Below are 20298 nucleotides of genomic sequence, written 5' to 3' on the forward strand. Positions count from 1 at the left end.
AACGACAACGGCGACAACAAGCTGTGACCTAGAAGTTGAGGGCGCGGGAAGTGGCAGCTCAACGGCAAAAACAGACACGCGTTGTCACTCATGTACACGCCCGAGTGGGCAGTGTCAAGGGTAATTTACGGCAAGAACGATTTTTTTTTTTCGCGTGAAAAGCATACATAACATTATTTTCTATGGGACGCTGTTAATGAAGACACAGCGCACACCAAGTAGATATTTATATTTGTTTTACTTCATGCAGTGCCACTTCGTGTTTTTGAACACGTGAAAACGTCGCATAATTTACGTGTACCTCACAGTCAAGATGTCTTCTTCATCCTTAGGTGAGCTTCGTCGTCTTCCAACTATTTCGGTGACTCGCTGAGGGAGCTTGTGACGAATTTCCCTACCAAAAGGCTGTCTAAGCAGGAGAAGCAAATTGCATGCGCTGTCACTATTCGAACACAGCCGTCATTGTAAACGCGAGACGAACTGGACTACTTCACGGAGGAGCGCATGTGCAGTAGCGTTGCCTTCGTAGCTTTCCATTAATTGTCAAGAAAAGTTGTCCTTCTGCAGCTGAACGGTAAACACGACTGGGCGCCACGTGTAGCCATGTCAAAAACAGCGCAACAGAAAAGGCTTTCGGTGTCATCACTTGCGAGAAAATCGCGTGACCTAGATATAAACGTTGATTTGATGATTGATATGTGAGGTTTAACGTCCCAAAACCACCATACGATTATGAGAGACGCCGTAGTGGAGGACTCCGGAAATTTCGACCTCCTGGGGTTGTTTAACGTGCACCCAAATCTGAGCACACGGGCCTACAACATTTCCGCCTCCATCGGAAATGCAGCCGCCGCAGCCGAGATTCGATCCCGCGACCTGCGCGTCAGCAGCCGAGTACCTTAGCCACTAGAACACCGCGGCGGGGCTAGATATAAACGTTACGTATGACTTTTGAAAAAGTGGATTGCGCGAATTTTCGCGCCGTGTAAACTGACTGGGCTACGTCCACAAATTTCGACACCACCTAAAAAAAACCAACGTGTGGTAAAGAGCGTGTCTGGCCCTACGTTTTTTTATGTGTCGTAGGCATTGTGTACAAAATTCCGCTCACTTGAGGAAGGTTTATACTGGGTACACTGGTTGATGCGCCAAAGATCATGGTAACATGAGCGATCTGTTAGCAATAACTTTTCTTCTATCGCTGCACTGCAGTATAGGTGTCATGTGAGCTAGTGCTAACTAATATTAGAATAACAGAATAGAAAGTTGGGCGAGTTGGTGTGTATTCATATTAAAAGAAAAGCGGCGCACAAAAAGACGGAGACAAAGAAGAGAACCACAAACAGCGCTGCACTCACAACTGAAAGTTTAATCCGAGCAACAAGAATTTAAAAAGTAAAAGCCGCGCATGACAAGTGAGGTACAACGAGATTAAATGATACGCTCATCAATAAAAGTGAACTCTTTTTTGTGCAATGTAACCGAGGTCTGGCTTACGCAAGCATCACGTGACTTGTCATGCGCGGCTTTTACTTTTTAAATTCTTGTTGCTCGCATTAAACTTTCAGTTGTGAGTGCAGCGCTGTTTGTGGTTTTCTTCTTCGTCTCCGTCTTTTTGTGCGCCGCTTTTCTTTTAATATAATATTAGAATTCCGGGCATAAAGGGCATGCGCTTGCCAAAGAACTCATGGAAGCTTATCACTTTAGAAATATAGAGAGCATTTTTTCCTAGTGACGCACTTACTGCGCTTCACAGCAAGGAAAGGTAGTTCTTAGACATGTGATTAGGGTTTACCTGTGTCTTCTACTTCCAATTTCAACAATGGTTGAGGACCGGCGACATTTTGTGCGCTTGCGCGTGCTAGCGCCATTTTGTGTATGTACGGATAACGTTTTCTGAAACTTAGTTGCCAGCGGTGCTTCTCTTGTGCTACTGAATTCTTTCTTAGTCCTATATCGAAATCGTGCTATCTAGTTTTTAAGATGAACCAAGTCAAGTCAAGTCAAGTTTATTACATATTTCACATTCGGTTACATGGTTGGAATAGTACAGGAGGAGGTTACAATGTTTCATAGAAACTGATGGGGGGACCTCCTATGGCGACTTGAATGGGGTAATTACAAAAAAAGTACAGCAAAAGGTGTGAATTTGTGAGCAAAGACTAATGAACTTAATAACAGCAACAATACAATTATTACATAACATGATAGTAATACTACGAATAAAATTTGACATAAAAGTTATCAATAGCAGGGAATAAAACTAGAACAAAGCAAAATGAAAGAATTGTACAAGACAAATGCAACTACTTTTTTTGTCAGTTGCGTCAGTTGTAGGAAGTCAAATACAAATATAGAACTAGCACTGAACTGTTGAAAGCTACCTACAGTTAAATACACAAATCAGTTGATTCCATTAATTCCTGAAGAACTTTTTTCATGTGAATGTTGTGCGATGATTTTTATTCGAAGGGCAATGAATTCCAAATTGCTATGCTTGAAAACAAGGTTGTGAACTTGCTGTAGTTCGTTGTTACGGCTGGTAAAAGAAGATTATTGCTCTGGGGAAACCTGGTAATATTGTTGTTAGGTAAATGATGGTGATCAATGCGTGCAATGACTATATCATGCGTGATGAGCCTATATGCTACTATGGACAATCTGTGGTGAAATAATTGTCTTAATCATATTATGTTAAGCGTTAAAAACAATGAGCTATAGGAAGAATAAAATGCTCTAAAATCATTAGTCTAACCGCTTGATTCTGCAGTCGTTCAATGTGTGTGATGTAAGTGTTGGCCCAAGATGATACACTATGTAGCCTAGCAATGGATTTCGTTAACGTATGACATCGTTAGTAGCTAGGAATATCGCTGTTGGCCCTCGATTCGGCAGAAGGTAATACAGACAAAATAAATTAAAAACCGCAAATCCACATGACGCTACACTGAGCCCACCTCAGTAACCCCATCCCAGGGAGATTTGCTTGTGAGCCACATCGCTGTTGCAGCATGCCATACAAGAATATTTAGTCTTTGCCTGAAAAAGGAGCTGTTTAGACCTGGCAAGCCGTCCCGTGACCACGTGAAGTGACTCTGCATGATTTTCAAAAAGAAGGTTCGGTTACTCTATATTTGTCCAGTCCTCCGTATGCTCGTTTCTTGCCGCACTTTCCTATATTTTAAGGGGCGTTTCTGCGTCAGGTCACGTGACAATGCCGTGGGTTATGGCGACCGGAAATTTAGCACTCGCGTAGTGTCTAGAAATATATTTCTAGACACTGTAAGCCGCGCTATTCAGTACTTCCGTCACGAAAATGCGGTGGCGCTGTCTTGGGGCAAAAGACGCTCTGCCTACCGCCGTTTCTGCTGGGTTTTCAATGGTGCATGTGATGTTCTAGTCAAGCAACGAGAAAATAAAAACGGCACGCCGACGAACTGCGTCACGGTTGGATGTGAGTCGCGTCTCACAACTTTGTCTTTGTTTGTTGGCGCACATCGCTGCCCTCGGCCAACTCTAGGAGGCGTTGCCTCAGCGCTTATGGCTTTCACAACGCTTATGGCGTCTTACAACGGCGTTTTGGCGCACATGCACAGCCCTCAGCGCTTATGGCTGAAGTTACGTGCGGACGTCGTTATAATTTTATCCACACTGTCGGCATTGGTCTACCTGTGTTTACAAACATGGAATGAGTCTATAGACAGGCATACATCTCAGTGCCACAGGGAATTATTAATGAAAATTGAAGAGGAGCTTAAAGAGAAGTTGGGTAGTAAACCTGACGTGCGGAGCGGATGCCCAAATGTGTACGCTCTGCATCGATCGAGAACGACTAGGCAGTCGCGTAACGTTTATAGCTGTTGCGCTACAGGCCAGCATGACACTTGCTCCCGTGTGTTCTGCCATGCATGCTCTGCACATTTATTGCCAGGCAGGCACCATTGTTCCTTCGGGTCATATCGTACCGAGCTGAAGTGTGCTCCCGACCTGTTTCCTCCTTCTTTTACTAAGAGTTTATAGCACTTTTTATTCTTGTATACTTTCAGCTACTAGATGTTTGTTGGTATTTAGCGACATCTGTTGCTACCGGGACTACTTATAGACAGTCGGATCGCGTATTTTCCTAAACCCAGTGTTCAGCGCGTAGGGAGTTACTCCAATAAAGTGGAATGCTGGGCCAATTGGTACAACATAATGTGGAAATATATGACCGCACAAGGTAGAAGGAAAAGCACTTGACGTCAAGCGTCTTTCCTGTCAAGTGCTTTTTTTTCTACCTTGTGTGCTCATATATTTGCACATAGGGAGTTACTCCCATTACATTTGCACACAGATCGACTCTCGGCCGACGCTTTGTTCTTTCCCACCACAATTCCCTTCCTTAATTTATTTACTCAGTTAAGTAGCAATTATGTAATTTGTCCTAAGCTTTCATACGTTATCATTGTGTGTTCAACAAATTATGATTCGCGCAGTTCTTCCCACACAGCTAGGCTTTGGATGTAGCCCCCCCCCCCCCCTATTCCAATGAACAACGTTTTTTTTTTATAATTAAAGTTTTCTAACTCGCAAACCTGCTTTCATTCCGTGCCATTTTAGGTAAATAGTACTACTCTATGCCTCAGCTTATCGCCAGATCGGTTCTGGAGTCGCTACCACAGTTGATAGCTGCTTGCTTCGATTCCTTGTGTAGGGTCTAATGACTGTTCGCCGTAAAACGATATCCAGAGTAAAATTTCGTCGTTGCTGGTTTTTGCGTTGACAAATCTGCGTCAGTGGCATTAGAGAAAATTACTCACCTGCGGAATCGATTTCTGCGAAGAACTCCATAGAGAATCCTTTTTCTTCGTAGTTATCGTCCGACCGGAATACGACCGTGACGGACGAGGTGTCGGTGGCCAACGTGTAGTTCGTCATGGAACCGCACAACCTGCCGGCGGACTCTTGGCTCGGACCAATCAGCACGTCGACGCTGTCGAACCTGTTTGCAAGCAGGAAGAAACATTCGGCAGATCCCACGTACCTTGGAAATCGACGCTATGCGAAGCTTGTGGAGGTAAAGTGATCGTGTTGTAATTGTTTTTTTTTTCAGCGATACATCATGAAATGACGCTGGATATATGTATGGATGTTCCACGCGCAGACATATGTTGAAAAGTTGCAGATGTTTATACAACCAGTTATTTGCACTTGCGCAATGATACCAACAGGAACATGCGTATTAGCAACACCAGAAGCGGTAAGCTGATAAGAAGCTCTGGTGCTCGCGAAAATGGTAGCCCTTCACACTGCTACATAAATCAACTTTAGCGCACGGCAACTAACCACAATTGACGTTATCCCGACGGGATGGCTGCATCAAAGGAGTACACATGTAATGTTTATAAAACTGGATAGCCAACACTGCTACCACAATTTATGTTTCACGAATTTTAGGGTTCATTTGAAAAATAGTTCCGAGGTCTGGCGTGGCTCTGTGGTAGAATGCTTGGGTTCGACTCCTGCTGAAATCCTGAGAATTATTCTTTGCATTCGTCGGTTCAACGCTGCCGATGTCTGCTTTTTCTTGGCGCTCACGCGTTAAAATTGCCCGTGTATGTTGTCGTCGTTACTTGGTAGATATTGAGTTCAACCACCTGTGGCATATACCCGCATACCAGCGTCACATACCTGCCCGTGGGTGTGGACCACTATTTGGCTGTGAGTGTTTGACGACGTACACGACGAACACATTATTCATATTTTGACCAGCTCGTCATATTCGTCAAACCAGCTTAGCCTCCCATACTAAATCTGGTTCACGCCAAGTTAAGGGGGTGATCAAGAGAGCACCCAGACGTAAGCAGATGGATAGATATGGACGCCAAAGTGCGAGCAGTTCGCAAGTGCTTAACATTTAAAAATATAATATTTAATGAGGAGAAATGAGAAGACGTATGCAGGGGGGGGGGGCTGTCTTAAGCCTGCTATTTCTCACTGTGGAAATTGGAAAAGGTAGAGATAGAGGTAGAAGCAGGCATAAGTAAAGGGTACTGCGGTATGATATAACGAACTGTTACAGTACAGGCGTTGTCCCGTTAGCGGATGTATACTGCACGCAAGTCTTCAAGGCGCAGCACATTTGCGCTTAAACATTCAATACATTCCCATAATTTCGTACGTTTTTGTGCGGAATCCGCACGCTTTAGAGTCGAATAATTTTTCGTATACTTATCTATATTTCCGCGAGAATCTTGTTCGAATGGCCTACGTAACGTGTCAATAAAAAATCTCTTGACGAGACGAGTATGTAAGCTTGTATCAACGAGAAACTTCAATAAGCACTTTACACGAGAGTACATGAATAGAGCGATCTACCACGAAGTCGTTTGCTCGAAGGAAGGTCAGTGCCGTTTGGACTACGGTACACTTCAATAAATTGTGCGTCAGCTAGAGAGAGGGCGCCACCGCCTAGCCAAGCACGTGATTGCTCCTCCCAGTGGCGCTACATCTCAAGCGGAAAACAACCTGATGTAACTCGCTGTAGGCGAGGCGTATCTAAAATGCCGTAACCAGCAGGAAGTCAGTGAAACAAAACAAAAAAAAGTAGAACGCATTTGGCACACCGAGTTTGCGAATCTCTATAACAAGATTTTACTATTGTCGGGAAAATCCTACATGCTTGATTTTACGTCATCACTTACGTCATCGATGGCACTGGGTTCGGGCTTGTTGGTGCTGATCCATAGCTTATGTAAGCGCTAAAGGAAAGTGCGCAAGACGAGTGAAGGGCACAAGACAAGCGCTATATACTTTCATTCGAGGTTTTATTGGAAGGAAACGCCAAGTATATAGGTGTAGCCATCGATGGTTTGGTGAACCGAGCAGTGGCAGCTCTATGAACGGGAATCTCTGGGTACCCGGGCTACGCACTTTCTCAAGTTTAACAGGCGTGGAGCTGTATTTAGCGCAGGATTTAGAACTGCATTTATCGCTACACAATAACGACATTACCTTTGGATTTGAATTATATCAAGTGCAACATATTAAGTGCCAGATTTCGAAGTTTTTTTTTTTTTCATGCAGACTTACTCGCAGTCGGGTGACTCTTCGATCTGTACATGGAGGAATCGGAGCGTGACATTTCCTTGAACCGCGGTGATGACCCAACGACACTCCTGTTCCGAGTCGTAGGTGCTCGGGTAACCGGGAGAGTACAACCTCGCTGGCTGCGATAACGCCTTCAGGTTGCCTCCACAGTCTACGCAAAGGGAGAATACAAATAGAAGTTGCAAAAAGGTCGCCACGTTACCTCATACAGTGACGTTAGTCGTGTAAACAGTTAAAGGCATTTAGCAATGTGCAATGTGGTCCTGCTAAAGAAGTGCAATTCGATGGATGACTTCTGCATAAAAAAGGACTATAATCGCGTGTAGGTATGAACAATTCCTACGTGAGAAAACGGAAATGTGTTCCTTGTTAACTTTTCGCGCACATTTCAATTGTAATAACTCCGTGACCCCTGTGGTTTTCTTGAAACGGGCAGACGATGCCCATTTTCGAGTACATTCGTACTGTGATTTAGGGAAGCACGCATGGGCGCCTCCGCCCAGGCTTTCCTAATTTTTCTTTTGCTACGAGGCTCCAAAATTTGGCCTGACCAGCTCTAACATTACAAAAAATGAATATACATGGGTACCTTTAGTTGGTTTACCTTCCTGAGTTTTATGCTAGTTTATTATTGGACACTGTCGATGCATAAAGCTTCAACATGAGGTAGTGGTGGTTCGTAGTGCAGGAAATATGCTGTAGAGAATTATTAGGAAACTTATTGAATGTTGGCGCAGGACACCTGGTCCTGGTGCTGTCAGGAGACAAGGCTTACAGGATGTACTTTAGAAACAATGTACGTGACCATGCAACTAACTGCCACTCACCCCTGAATTCACGCACGACCCCGGGCTCTGGTGTTGTCATGTGCGGTCTCCTGCCTCTCGGAATGCGCACGGAGCGGTTTGCGGGGTCTATAGACAACTGCAGGCACCTGCGTAGAGTTCACCAGAGGAGTCATTCGCTACACTTATACTAAACGGGGTCGCGGTTAATGAAATACGCTGTTAAGATTTTGTGATAATTCGGGGAATCCGCAAGTCCCGTTATTGCGGTTCGGTTCCTGCAAAAAATTGGATTCTTTAGATGAGCTTCCTCACAATTTGCATGGATTCCCCCCCCTCCCCCCGTCTGTATTGCCACAGAAACATTTTGCTGGCTAGATTTCAAGTACTTTTCAACGGAAACAACAGAACTGATTGGTTGGCAAAACAAATCAAGCTAGTTTATAAATCTTCTTGTGATTCTAAAGGCTCAGTAATGAAATGAAATTACTTCTTTGTTTTGTCTGCAGCGCTTGTGCAATGCGTTGTTAAATAGTTATTTTTACAACCATGCACGCTAGTTCAAACGGGTGAGAAGAAAAGGTAGTAGCTTTTGCTTTAGGGCCGTCTTAGGCCAACACGTTAGCTTGTTTTTAAAGACGATAGTCTTTCTTGGGGACCTTGGACGCCAGAATTTTGGTCTGTCTGTCTGTCTGTCTGTCTGTCTGTCTGTCTGTCTGTCTGTCTGTCTGTCTGTCTGTCTGTCTGTCTGTCCGTCCGTCCGTCCGCGGTAACAATCTTTTTAATGGCACCAAACGATACTTCAAACGGCCAACCTCATCCGCAGCGCCCACCAGTATTGCTCAAGTTTCAGATTGTCAATTAAAAAGCAATTATTGCGCACATCTGAGGCACCATAACAACACGTCGATATTTTTTATGTGTGGCTTTATACTAGAGAAGGCACACATAAGTAATTCTAAAGACCGTAGCGTTCATCGCGCTGCGCTGACAGTGCAACGTCATGCTCAAAAAGGCAAGTGTTTCAAACGCTTTGCTAAGACGACACGGTGGTAGCACCTGCCCGTCGATTCGCGTTCTACACCTTAACGCCTCCGAGCCAGGCGCGCACGCCTTCCTTCGTTTTCGAACATAACTGCCAGATGGCGCTCGTGTCTAACGTGCCTCGATGCACTCTTTTGCCTCCACTGCATGGATTGAGACTCTCTAACGCAGCGCTTCCAGAATGCAATTCACCGATTTTCTCGCGCAGAACATCAAATAAACGTTTCGTTCACTCTCTCCGGACGCAAAACTATCGTCTTTCGGCGACATTCGCAGTGAAACATAAAGGCACGCGGCCAATTTTTCGTTTGTTTATTTGTTTGTTTCACATTTGGCGGGCCTCTCCTCGGAGCCGTTGTTGCATCTCTTCGATGATAAACCTTCTTGACCTCAAGAGTATTCTACTTTCGCGGCCGGACGAATCGCTCATCTCGCCCAACAAAACCATTCGCCATTCTTCGGAACTGTTTCTTCCTTGAGGAAGGGGAGTTTCTCTAAAAGTGGTTGTGTGCACATTGAGGAATGCATGGATGAGCTGGCGGATATAATAACTTATATTAGCGCCATACATACAAGAAGAATACACGACAAAGACGTGCAGAAATGTAGGCGTTAAATTGCCAACTGTTTATTTGAGTGCCTTGTTTCCTTCGTATATGTACTGCGTTAACACTTGTAAACTAACACCACGCGTGACCACCTCGTCCGAGCTATATACAGTATACTTCCGAGCTCGCAGTGTTCGAGTAATGCATGCACGCATGTCTGTGCTGCACCGAACAACCGCAGGGCCAGACAGAACCGTCCTATACTAATCGCTGACAGCGTAAGGGTACGGTATCGCGCGGTTATCTCTGTAACGCGACACTCCAAGGAGGAACTTACCGACTGAAGATTAGAAGACACATAAGAAGCTAATGCCGTCCGGCTCTGAAGCATCGCCTCCCGTGTATGGTCTTCTGTGAGCTGCGGGCTCCCGTCAATGCCCTCAACAACCCGAGAAGTGATGTGTTTATAACTGATCTTTCAAGTATGACAGGTTGAAGGAGTGGCAGACTTGGCGTGTTAATTCAGCATATTTGAAGCGCCGATGAAAACGGACAAAAGGAAGAGTACACACGCACGGAGCGCCAGCTTCCGACAATGTTTATTACGAAATGAACCTATCTGTTAGCGTTGCTTCAATGCGCAGTCATTTTACTTTAATTCGACTGCAAATTTGTCGTTTGTTAAAGTGCGTCGTGTATACAAGCACGTGTACTGAGCTCGTTTCGCATTAAACGTTGTTGGAAGTGGTTCTCCGTATGTGCGTACTCTTCCGCTTTGTCCATTACATTGTCGCACCGTACGCTGTAAATATTACAGGTTGTTTAGACTGACGAAGACTCGAGCAAGTCGGTAGGATGTTCAATAAAAAAAAGTCCCCGCCCAACCATTCCGTAAAAATTGCTAACTAGCGAAGCTGAAACGCATAGCCTTGGTGTTTACTACAAAGGTATTATTATTGGTTACGCCTGCCGTTGAATAATAATGGCTGCTTGCCGCCAATTTGTTTCCTTTTTATCTTAGGTGGATTAGTGGTGAACAGCGGGATTCGACCAATTTTTGTGGAACACGCGTTTGAGCCGTCGGACGATTCCGTTATTTTCAGCATACCGTTTGAGTAATGAGGTTTGGCCGATTTCGGTGGCGCATCTGCTCTAGGCGCTCTTGGATTATAGGACGCACTGACTTTGATTTCTCGTAACCATGTGCAGGTTCGCCGCCTAAGTTTCTTGAAAGAGTTCGCGTTGTCCGTTTCGGTTCACATGCGCCCGCATCTACGCGTCACGCTTTTTTTTTCTGTATCATTATGACAACTGTTTCGTCCTTCTATGCTCCTCTAAACAGAGTTTATCCATAATTACTGACCAACAGTGGTCGACCACAACGTAGAGACTCAAATGAGTTGTCGGTCGCTGCTGGTTTCATATAGCGTGGCTGCCTCGTGTTCGCTTAAATTCAGAAAACGAGCCTTTCAGGTATGATTTAACATTACTGAAATGCATTTGGGAGGGGGGGGGGGGGGGGTTACGTTGCTTTTTTGAGTACTTTTTTTTCCTTTGACCGTAGTATCAAATGCCCCTCCATGTTCACAAAAATTAAAGTGTGTCGCTAAACGTAAAAATTTCACAAAAAAATAAATGCTTGATGGGTTAGTGGTATGAATAGCCATTACTGTATCACTTACCCACGTTTTGGGTTATGGTTTCATTCAGACGTGGTTAACCAGCCATAAGCACATTTTCGCACCTAAAACTCAAATTTCGCGAGAACGAAAGTACCGGCCTACTCGGAACGCACTGAAAGTTGTACTGGCCCGACGCAACTCTGCAACACGGCTAGGTTTCAAGCCGAACAGAGGCCGAATATTTCATCGAACAACGATGTTCTTCGCACTTTGGGTTTCACACTTTTTTTTTTTTTGAAGTCACCTCATCGGTTGTGTACTTACGCAGCTTGGCTCGCCGACATCACCACGATGGTCGCTCCCAGCAACACTGTGCGAAGTTTCATATTCCTAGAATTCCTGCGAAGTCCTCCTCGCGTCACCTGTGCGCCATTCATTGACTGCCGGCCACTGAAGCTCACCTTCTTGGTGAGAACGAACTTCGAGAGGTCGCTGTTCAAACGAAGCATGATCATTTACTCTTGTTTGTCCGCGGCCTCGATTCTAACGCGAGGTTACCACACGCAACAAACATTCATGATGTCGCCTTGACTGGTGAACATGTGCAGCGCAGTCTAAAGCGTCGACACACATCGACAGACACCAGGCAAGAGAGGGCTCTGTCAACCAACCAGCAACTCTGTCGTCGTTTCCTGCATCGAGATACATCACTTCCTCCGGGGAGTTGCGGGGAACGCATTAGGGGTGCACTGAAAGAGACGGGGAGGTTGCGGGTTTATCTGTGCGATGGCCGAGTCATTATCTAAACAGCGCCAGCCTGCTTTGCCTTCGTAAGCTGGGAGGTGTCAGATGGGAGGACGCTATGAGCTGAGTGGCAATGTACTCCTCGCACCCACGGCATGTCGTCAGGATAAAAAATGGCAAGTTTTGAGAAAAAAAAAAATCGCAGCATATCCACGGGGTGAATGATGGAGAGTGGGGCGAAGCATCCGTCCGTCCATTCATTCTTGCTTCCGTCCCTCCATGCGTCCGTCTGTGTGACCGTTCATTCGTCCATCCGCCCGTCCGTGCGTGCGTCTGTTCGTGCGTCCGCACGTCCATCAGTGCGTCCGTTCCTGCGTTCGTCCATGCATCCGCCCCTGCGTCCGTCTGTCCATGCAGCCATCTGTGCGTCCGTCCATGCATCTGTCTGCGTGTCCGTTCGTCCACCTATTAAACACTCCAAGTACCACCATCTCGCATCTTTTCATCATATATTCCGCATATAGAAGCACCGCCATCCAGCGGACATTCCAAGGACTAAACGAGAAGTTACACACGCACACTTTTTTACGGCTTGCGCTTCGTGTCTACTTCCCACCTTTAACCCCCTCGAGTTCATGGTATATACTAGTTCACTGTATTCATGGCACTGAGGTCCAACGCTCGCTAAACCTTTCTAAAACCAAGGAGGTTACGCCCAGCGAGTATAACCTAGCAACCCTTTCTTGTCATATAGTGCTCAATGTACATGCCAATGGCTGCTAATCGGGAATGAGAGACAGGAGAATTCGGCTTTTAGTTAACGCGCACGCTGCGAATTTTTTTTATCGTTAAACAACGCACAGGAGAAATCTCCCACCGGCACCACCTTGCAAGTCAAAGCGTAAGACTGGTTACGCACTACGAGTACGACGAGGGACGAACGGGTGCCGCTTTCCGGAGCTTCGCCCCTAAAATTGTGCGATGGTAGAGTTTGCAGCTTTGACCTGTTGGTAGGGATCTATTTGAAACATACTTGGACCGCATACAAGAAAAGTCTGATGGACGCTTATGCATTTGCCTGAGACAACATGTAGGCGTAAGCGATCTTTTTCTCACACGGTTCTATAGATGCATCACCCTTCTCTCAAAAGTTTTGTGCACCCAGCGTGCTTTGTACTGCTTCCATAAATGGAGGTTTGGGAAGTGTTCTACAGTTCACGCGCTTACGCAACTTCTGCGGTCGATGCACTTTTGAGTTAGCGAACATGTCACGCGATGACGTCGCGGGGTGACGTCATCACATGATGGTGACTCCTGCGTCACTTACTTTGACGCCACTGATGCCGACTGTTAATTGTCGCTTTTGACGAGGTGTCTGAGGTTGTCGCTTTACTAAGAAACTGACCAGCCCCCTGCGTGTCTTTTTCTCTATACGGTCCAGTCTCCTTTCGTACTTCACGCTTTGTAGATACCTTCCAAATGCGAGAAATGGTAACGTTTGGGAGGGGAAGGGTGGGAATAATTAGGAAGTGAGGCGTTCCTTTCTTTATTTCATTTGTTTGCGTAGTTTTGTTCAGTGTTTCCTTATGCAGACACTGCCGCTTTAGACTTCATGAAAGCCAGAAAAATCAAAACCTTCGTGTGCCTATTGCAAAGACGCAATTCGACAGAGCTAAACGCAACTGGCAGTAAAGGTTGTATAAACAGTGCATCCTTTTGTTCGACACAATGCCGTAATATAGTAGGCGTTAATGGACGTTACGCAACACTCTTGGGCATTGCAGACATTTTGACAACCGGGCGTTTGGTAGAAAAGCATGAATCTATACCCATGCTTTCTTTGGGTGTCGGTCACGAAGTAAAGAGAAAAATATTAAAGATCGTCCACAAGCCCACCCTCTGCTGAAGCCTCTTGCTCGTTTCCCAAGATGACCATGTTGATTTTTAATGGATGGGCATTAAAATTCTCACCTGACACTCCCTCCTAATTTTTTTTTTTGCCTCCGTGATGCCGGTGGTGGGCTTTGACCCAGCCACGTCCCGTAGCTCAGGCACCTCAGCACCTCAAGTGGTAGAGCCGATGCTTCGATAGCTGGACATTTCGATAGCTGGCTATCGAAACATCCCTCAACATGTACCTGTGTTACGCACTTCACATCTGATAGAAGAAGTTAGTGGTGTGAGCCAAAAGTAGCACTCCAATTTATTTATCTTCCAATCACTTTCGGTAGGGCACGTCCCCCCAGTTTGCCGAAAAGTTTACAGAAAAAGCCGCACACAACAAAATAAAACTGCTATATGAAATCTATGCTCGTTCAACTTAAGAGATGTAATAAATAAACTCATGTCACTAAAGTCCTAATTCACTGAAGTCGATGGTAAATAAGTGTTAAAATAATTACTGAAAATTCTTTTAATGAGTGCAATGAAAGAGCAGGAGGTTCCCTTGTGGGCACCTGGTATCCTTGCGGCATCTGGTGGAGTAGACCTCAACCACGCGTTGTTTTCTACGGGGTTTCTACGTTGTTTTCTACGCATTGGCCGTGCAACGAAACACAATGTTAGTCCGAGTAACGCACCTGGGCACTCCGACGTCGAGCTGCATGTACCACTACTACACACCGATGGCAAGTGTCCATGGTTGAGGACGAGGGTATCCTTCAATTTTTGTAAATGTGGGCGAGATAAGACTCCACCAAAGCCAGCTGGTATTGGACGAGTCATTGAGAATCAGAAAGGGATTTTCGGCGAAGAAGTAAGAATAAAATGAGAAAAAAAAAACACCTTTATTCTATTGCATGACAACATGGTCACAGGAACCTCGGTGACCATTGGTACATGAAACACGAATACAATATGTTTCGCTAAAAATGATGATAGTCAAGAAAAACAAGTGAGAAAGTTGAAATACCACAAGAAGGCGTCCCGCGCACAGATATAAATACTGACTACAATATACGCTCTGTAGCACCGGTCCCGCACGCAATGTATGAAACAAAAGTAACAGAGAAAGTGCGATTGTTTTGTTACGTCGGCTTGAATGTACGACTATGTTGTATGACGTCACTTTCTTCCCCTGGCTTTGTTGATCGACAAGTTGTTGTACAGTGATCCGGTACTACACGTAGGAGAGTACTGACTCCCGGCAGGAGCAATACTTTTGTGCCGTATATAAAAGTAAGCATGAACATGTGAACTCGTGGCTGTTCCAGGCTTTATTGAGAGAGAAAGCTATCCTGGCAAAATGGCAGCAGACAAAGGCCGCAGTGGAAGATATCACATGTACTCAACATGCCATCACGAAATTACTAAATATGAGTATGCTTGTGACTGGCTTGATTGATGCTGCAGTTCTACGCTGAATCTGAGCCATTTTCCATTAAAAGAGCTTGCTTAAGTACTACCACAAGCCCGCGCAATAAGTACTTTCTTCACTGGCTGGAGCATGTCGCTTGTGTGCAGGGGATGCACAGTCCGCGTCAATGTTGACAAACCGCGTGACACAAGAAGAGATTCATACTTCCACTGCTACGGCAAGAAGCTCTGCATTTTGAATTTCTGGCCAGCAATAAAACGTGTTAGCATGTGCTGTGCAGTTAAATTGAAAACGGTCATAAATTGCAGGAAAATACGAGCGTTTATCATATCAAGTGGTCTCTCTATTTTAAAAGCCGACTGCACTTGTAAAAAAAAACTATGGGGAAGGGAGAACGTCACGGCTACACATGCTATTAATGTTACATGAATGCACTGGCAATGCTGCTATGTAAAGATGTTAGCCTGTTTGAAGATCATGCTGACTGTACAAACGCTGCTAGCTAAGCACTTGTTAACTTAGCACAGGCGATTTCACTTCACGTAATCGCATCGTTCCAACAGCGATAGTAAAGCCTGGACTGCTCCATTATCACAATGTACAAGCACACAACCAAGTTTCGGATGCCATGTCGAACAATGGTGTCGGAGTTCAAGTCATCATCTAGCGATACTTGAGAATTACGTCTATAAGCACTTTCCGCAAACTAAGCATCGGCATACTATCAGAACACACACACACACACACACACACACACACACACACACACACACACACACACACACACACACGCACGCACGCACGCACGCATGCACACACACACACACACACACACGCACACACGCGCACACACACACACACATTGTAATACACAAGGGAATACAGTAACAGTGACACGTATAAGGAAAACCCATAATCAAATAAATTATAAAAAGCGGAACGGTGAGCAGCTACTGCCGCACTACTACATTGAAAACTCTTTTTCGAGTCCTGCTGTCACTCGACAAACATTTCCTATAGTACTTTGACTCGGGCACATTGGTTTATAGTCGGAGGGAGACATTACTTCGACTAAGACAAGAGACACAGACAGACACAGGGTGTGCTTATCTGTGTCCGTCTGTGTCTCCTGCATTCATCTAATTCACGCTGCATTTGTCCGTGTATAAGGTTTTCTTGACGCGAAAAAAAGGTACTTAGCTGCATAGATCAACCTTTTTTTTGATTAGGTAAGAAAAATAACTTAAAAAAAACTTCTCAGTGTGGCCCAAGTTCCAATAAATACCATCCTCAAACACTGAATCCAACGTCAATATGGCGAAAATCCTGGCCAGACGGCACGACAAAACCTTCACAAAACGCCCTACTTGCATTGGCGTAATTTTAACGATGTAGTTTCTTGTGGTCAAGAAGCACGGCGACAGTTTAATGATAATATTACGTATGCTTGAGCTGGGCATAGTTCAGTTAGAATGTCCACAGAATGCCCAAACACCAGCAAGACAATTGGCCTCTTAAACCTGCTCGTCAGGAAAAAAAATTAATGAAACGTCGACATTGTAAACTTGATGCCCTTTCTCTTAATGCCTCGTCTTGAACAATCTTTCGTATTCACATTTCTGCTAAACTCCTAACCATCACTACCGTTGCAATAGTTGTCCGTAAACAACAATTCTGCTGCGTATCAGACAATTTTCACTATCGCATCATAACATACATCACGGACTATTTACTAAGCAACTTATCTTTTTTTCTATACAGCTGTTCAAGTATGCCATTATAATCACAACAATAACCTTTCTCTCAAACCTTCCTTCTCATAAATGACGGTTCATCTTCACCAGTGGTAACATATAGAGCGCAACGGTCCCTGCCTGTTTTCACGAGTGCATTGGCTTAGCAATCCCGTCGGTTCTACAGGAACATCGCACGTGTGTTGATCAAGACTACGATCGTCCCGGTAGACGTTGTCCAACATGTCAGCCCTCTGGTCCGATGACCCCACAAGACGGCACAGTTCTGGTTAGAAGCAGCATCATCGTCTTCGGTTGCACACGTCGCGCGTTGCTCGTAATTGCTGACGCACTCAGTCCTGAGCCCATGCACACGATCGATGTATGCCCTCGAAATGAAGGAGGGAGAGAGTACCGTCGCGTCCATCTAGTAGAGAATCTTCTCCTTGATCCAGCTGTGGTAGTTGCTGACCTTTGCGTAGTAGCCGTAGTGGTCCTTGCGACCGCACCCGACGCCCCAGCTGACGATGCCGATGAGGTACCAGCGATTCCGTCGCTGCACCACGAAGGGACCGCCACTGTCGCCCTTGCAGGCGTCGCCCACGATCTCCTGTTTGTAGCCGGCGCAGAACATGTTCCTGGTCACCTGTGGGGTACAAGGACCGTAGGCTGTTGAATACGTTCTGTACAGTTTCGTCTGTAGCGGGAGAGGGTACACTATCAGATGACCGTAAACCGTTTTCTTTCGCCACGTGGCCTATTCCGGAGTATTAACTCAGCCTGCTGGCACAAATAGTATCCGCCATGGTGGCCTAACTGTTGAGCTGCTTCTTTGCTGACCAGAAGGTCATAGTGGCCGCATTTTCGATGAAGACGAAATGTTTAAGGCCCGTGTACTTAGATGTAGGTGCACGTTAAATAACCTCGATCGGGTGGTCGAAATTTCTAGATGTCTCCGCTACGGGGTCCCTCGTGCTTCTGGGACTTTGAACGCTAATAAATATGATTTAGCACAAACAGTTTGATGTCAAATGACTCGGCAGCTCATCGCACGTAGGTGTTGCCTAAGAGAAAGTGCAGTCCTACAAATTCATTTGGGACAGCGGAAGCCAGAAAAATAAAAGCTGCTCCACAAAAAGAGCAAATATTTGAAAAATTGTTTAAATTTATTTATTTATTTATTTATTTATTTATTTATTTATTTATTGGTTTGTTTGTTTGTTTGTTTAAATAGCCCTTGTAAGACTCGTTAGAGGCATTGAGTAAGGGGGGGGGGGGCATCACAAAAAAAAGTCATCACACATAGTGAATACATGTTATCACACAAGATGAAATGGACAAAAATACGCACACAGCTTCACAAACACGTTAAAATAGTGGATAACAATGAAAAAAAAGTAGCAAAAGAATAGTGCAACGCATATACTATTAAACCAGATGAGAGAGAACATGATCTGTAAATTTCGTAAAACACTCAGGAAATCCAAAGTAATAAAACACATGAGTACAAGAAATGAGCGAAAAAAAAATAAACTCATAACTATGAGCTAATAAAACATACATAACCGAGGAAAAAAAAGGAAAAAGAAGAAGCAAATTTCGACACGTTTATGCAGAGTAATGCGAAATAATGAGTCGATGAAATTTATCGGGATTTTTTTTTCAGATGCATTGGAATCCGGAAGTTCACTCCCCAATCGAATGGCACAAGGAAGCGTCGACGAATTGACTGCGTGAGTGTTTCCGCACATGTGAGTGAAACTGGGGTGAATATGTAACCTGCGAGATGTGCAAGGTGAGGCTTCAAGCCGCAAGGAAGATTTTTTTTTTACTGGCATAAACGCACTTGTGAAACAATGATATGAGCGCAAAATCCCGACCAGCACTGACTGAAGTGAATTATCTTGTTCTATTCGTGAGATGCTGAATTTGTAAGTACAGTTCTGAGAGATCAACCTAGCGGCACTATTTCATACTGACCCAAATAACTGGTTAAGTTTTTTTTTTATGGTGGGGTGAGCATAATGGTGAGGCTTATTGAAGCTGCTGGTGAACTAATGTCTGAAAAGCTAGCTTGCGAATGTTGGATGGAGAATTCCGCAGGGTTCGACGTAAGTATACCCCGGTGGCTTTGAAGCATAAGCACATATGATTGTGACGTAAACGTTTCAGAAAAGGTTTGACGTCAGGTGAAGCAATTGGCACCTGTATGTAGTGGCAGGAGAAATCAGGTCGAGATTTATGTGATAATTAGAATCTGAGCCTTTTCTTTTTTTTTTTTGTAAAATACATTACCTTGCATTCAGATGAATTAAGGGTCATTAACCAAGTTTTACACCTATCGAAAATAGGCCGAAAGTCGTTCTGTGTAATGCGATGGTCCTCGGGGCTGGATGTAGGGCGGTATAAAATGCCATAATGTGTGAACAGTCGTACACGGGAGCCTAGGTTATTAGGGAGGTCATCGATATATATTTGGAATAGTAGCGGCCCAAGAACGCTACCGTGTGGTACGCCGGAGTTAACATCTATAGGGAAGACGGGAGACTGGTGACTATTGTAAACTGCTGGCAATTTAAAACAAAAAAAAATTCCGAAGCCACGTGAATTTAATTTAGGAGCAGCTAATTTTGAAATCGGGTGGCAGTGGGCTGCACGGTCGAATGCCTTCGAAAAATCAAGAAAGATACTATCAGTCTGTAAGTTACCGTCCACCTCGAAATGCGTTGTAAATCCTGGAAGCTGTATCTCACATGAAAAACCTCTCCTGAACCCGTGTTCATTGGGGGAAAACATTATTTGATTCTAGGCGATCAAAAATGTGCAATGCAATGATGTGCTCGAGCATTTTTCAGCAAATACATGTTAGTGAGATCGGTCTATAGTCATCTGGTGAGTTTTGGTCGCTGGTTTTGACTCTGTGGACTATTTTTGCAGTCTTCTAATCAGACGGGAGCTCTCCTGAAATGAGTGACAGCCTGAAGATGATATGTAGTGCTTAGCTCGACGTATTGACGGTGTTATTTAGAACTTTGGAGTTAATTCCATCCACGCCACAAGAATTAGATAACTTAAAATTATTCACCATTGTAACAAAGCCGTCGATGGAGATTTCAATGGGTGCCATATACTGATACTCGAAGCCAGGATGAACCTCAGGAATAGTGGAGTAATCTTATTTACAAGAAATAGGTGAAAAATATGTATTGAAGCTTGAAGGACACCTATTATCAGTAATAGGCTCGTGTTCGCTATCATGTAATGAAATGTTATCCGTATCGCGGATCGGGGATATTATTTTCCAAATAGATAAGTTCGTTTTCGATTACGTGTTTACAATATGTCCGCACAATTTGAGCTGTCAGGGATAAGCAGCACCAGGTAACAGTTTCTAGAGCATCCCAACCAACTTTAACA

At 44.7% G+C, this 20298-nt stretch overlaps 2 protein-coding genes across 2 annotated transcripts in view; both read right to left on the reverse strand.

Moving 5' to 3' along the window:
• LOC119179406 (mannan-binding lectin serine protease 1) overlaps positions 1-11742 on the reverse strand; it is a 32379-nt gene extending 20637 nt beyond the window's left edge. Inside the window, exons 1-4 of the mRNA XM_075868663.1 lie at positions 11413-11742; positions 7917-8023; positions 7072-7240; positions 4800-4981 (exon numbers count right to left, since the gene is read on the reverse strand). Coding sequence (XP_075724778.1) covers positions 4800-4981; positions 7072-7240; positions 7917-8023; positions 11413-11603 — 649 coding nt within the window. The 5' untranslated portion in view covers positions 11604-11742. The remainder of the gene's footprint in view (positions 1-4799; positions 4982-7071; positions 7241-7916; positions 8024-11412) is intronic.
• Positions 11743-14599: 2857 nt separating this feature from the next.
• The window catches only part of LOC142767280 (mannan-binding lectin serine protease 1-like), a 70717-nt gene continuing 65018 nt past the window's right edge, over positions 14600-20298 (reverse strand). The window contains exon 15 of the mRNA XM_075868664.1: positions 14600-17527. Coding sequence (XP_075724779.1) covers positions 17309-17527 — 219 coding nt within the window. The 3' untranslated portion in view covers positions 14600-17308. The remainder of the gene's footprint in view (positions 17528-20298) is intronic.

Source organism: Rhipicephalus microplus, chromosome 7, assembly GCF_043290135.1.
Source record: "Rhipicephalus microplus isolate Deutch F79 chromosome 7, USDA_Rmic, whole genome shotgun sequence".
Lineage (NCBI taxonomy): Eukaryota > Metazoa > Arthropoda > Arachnida > Ixodida > Ixodidae > Rhipicephalus > Rhipicephalus microplus.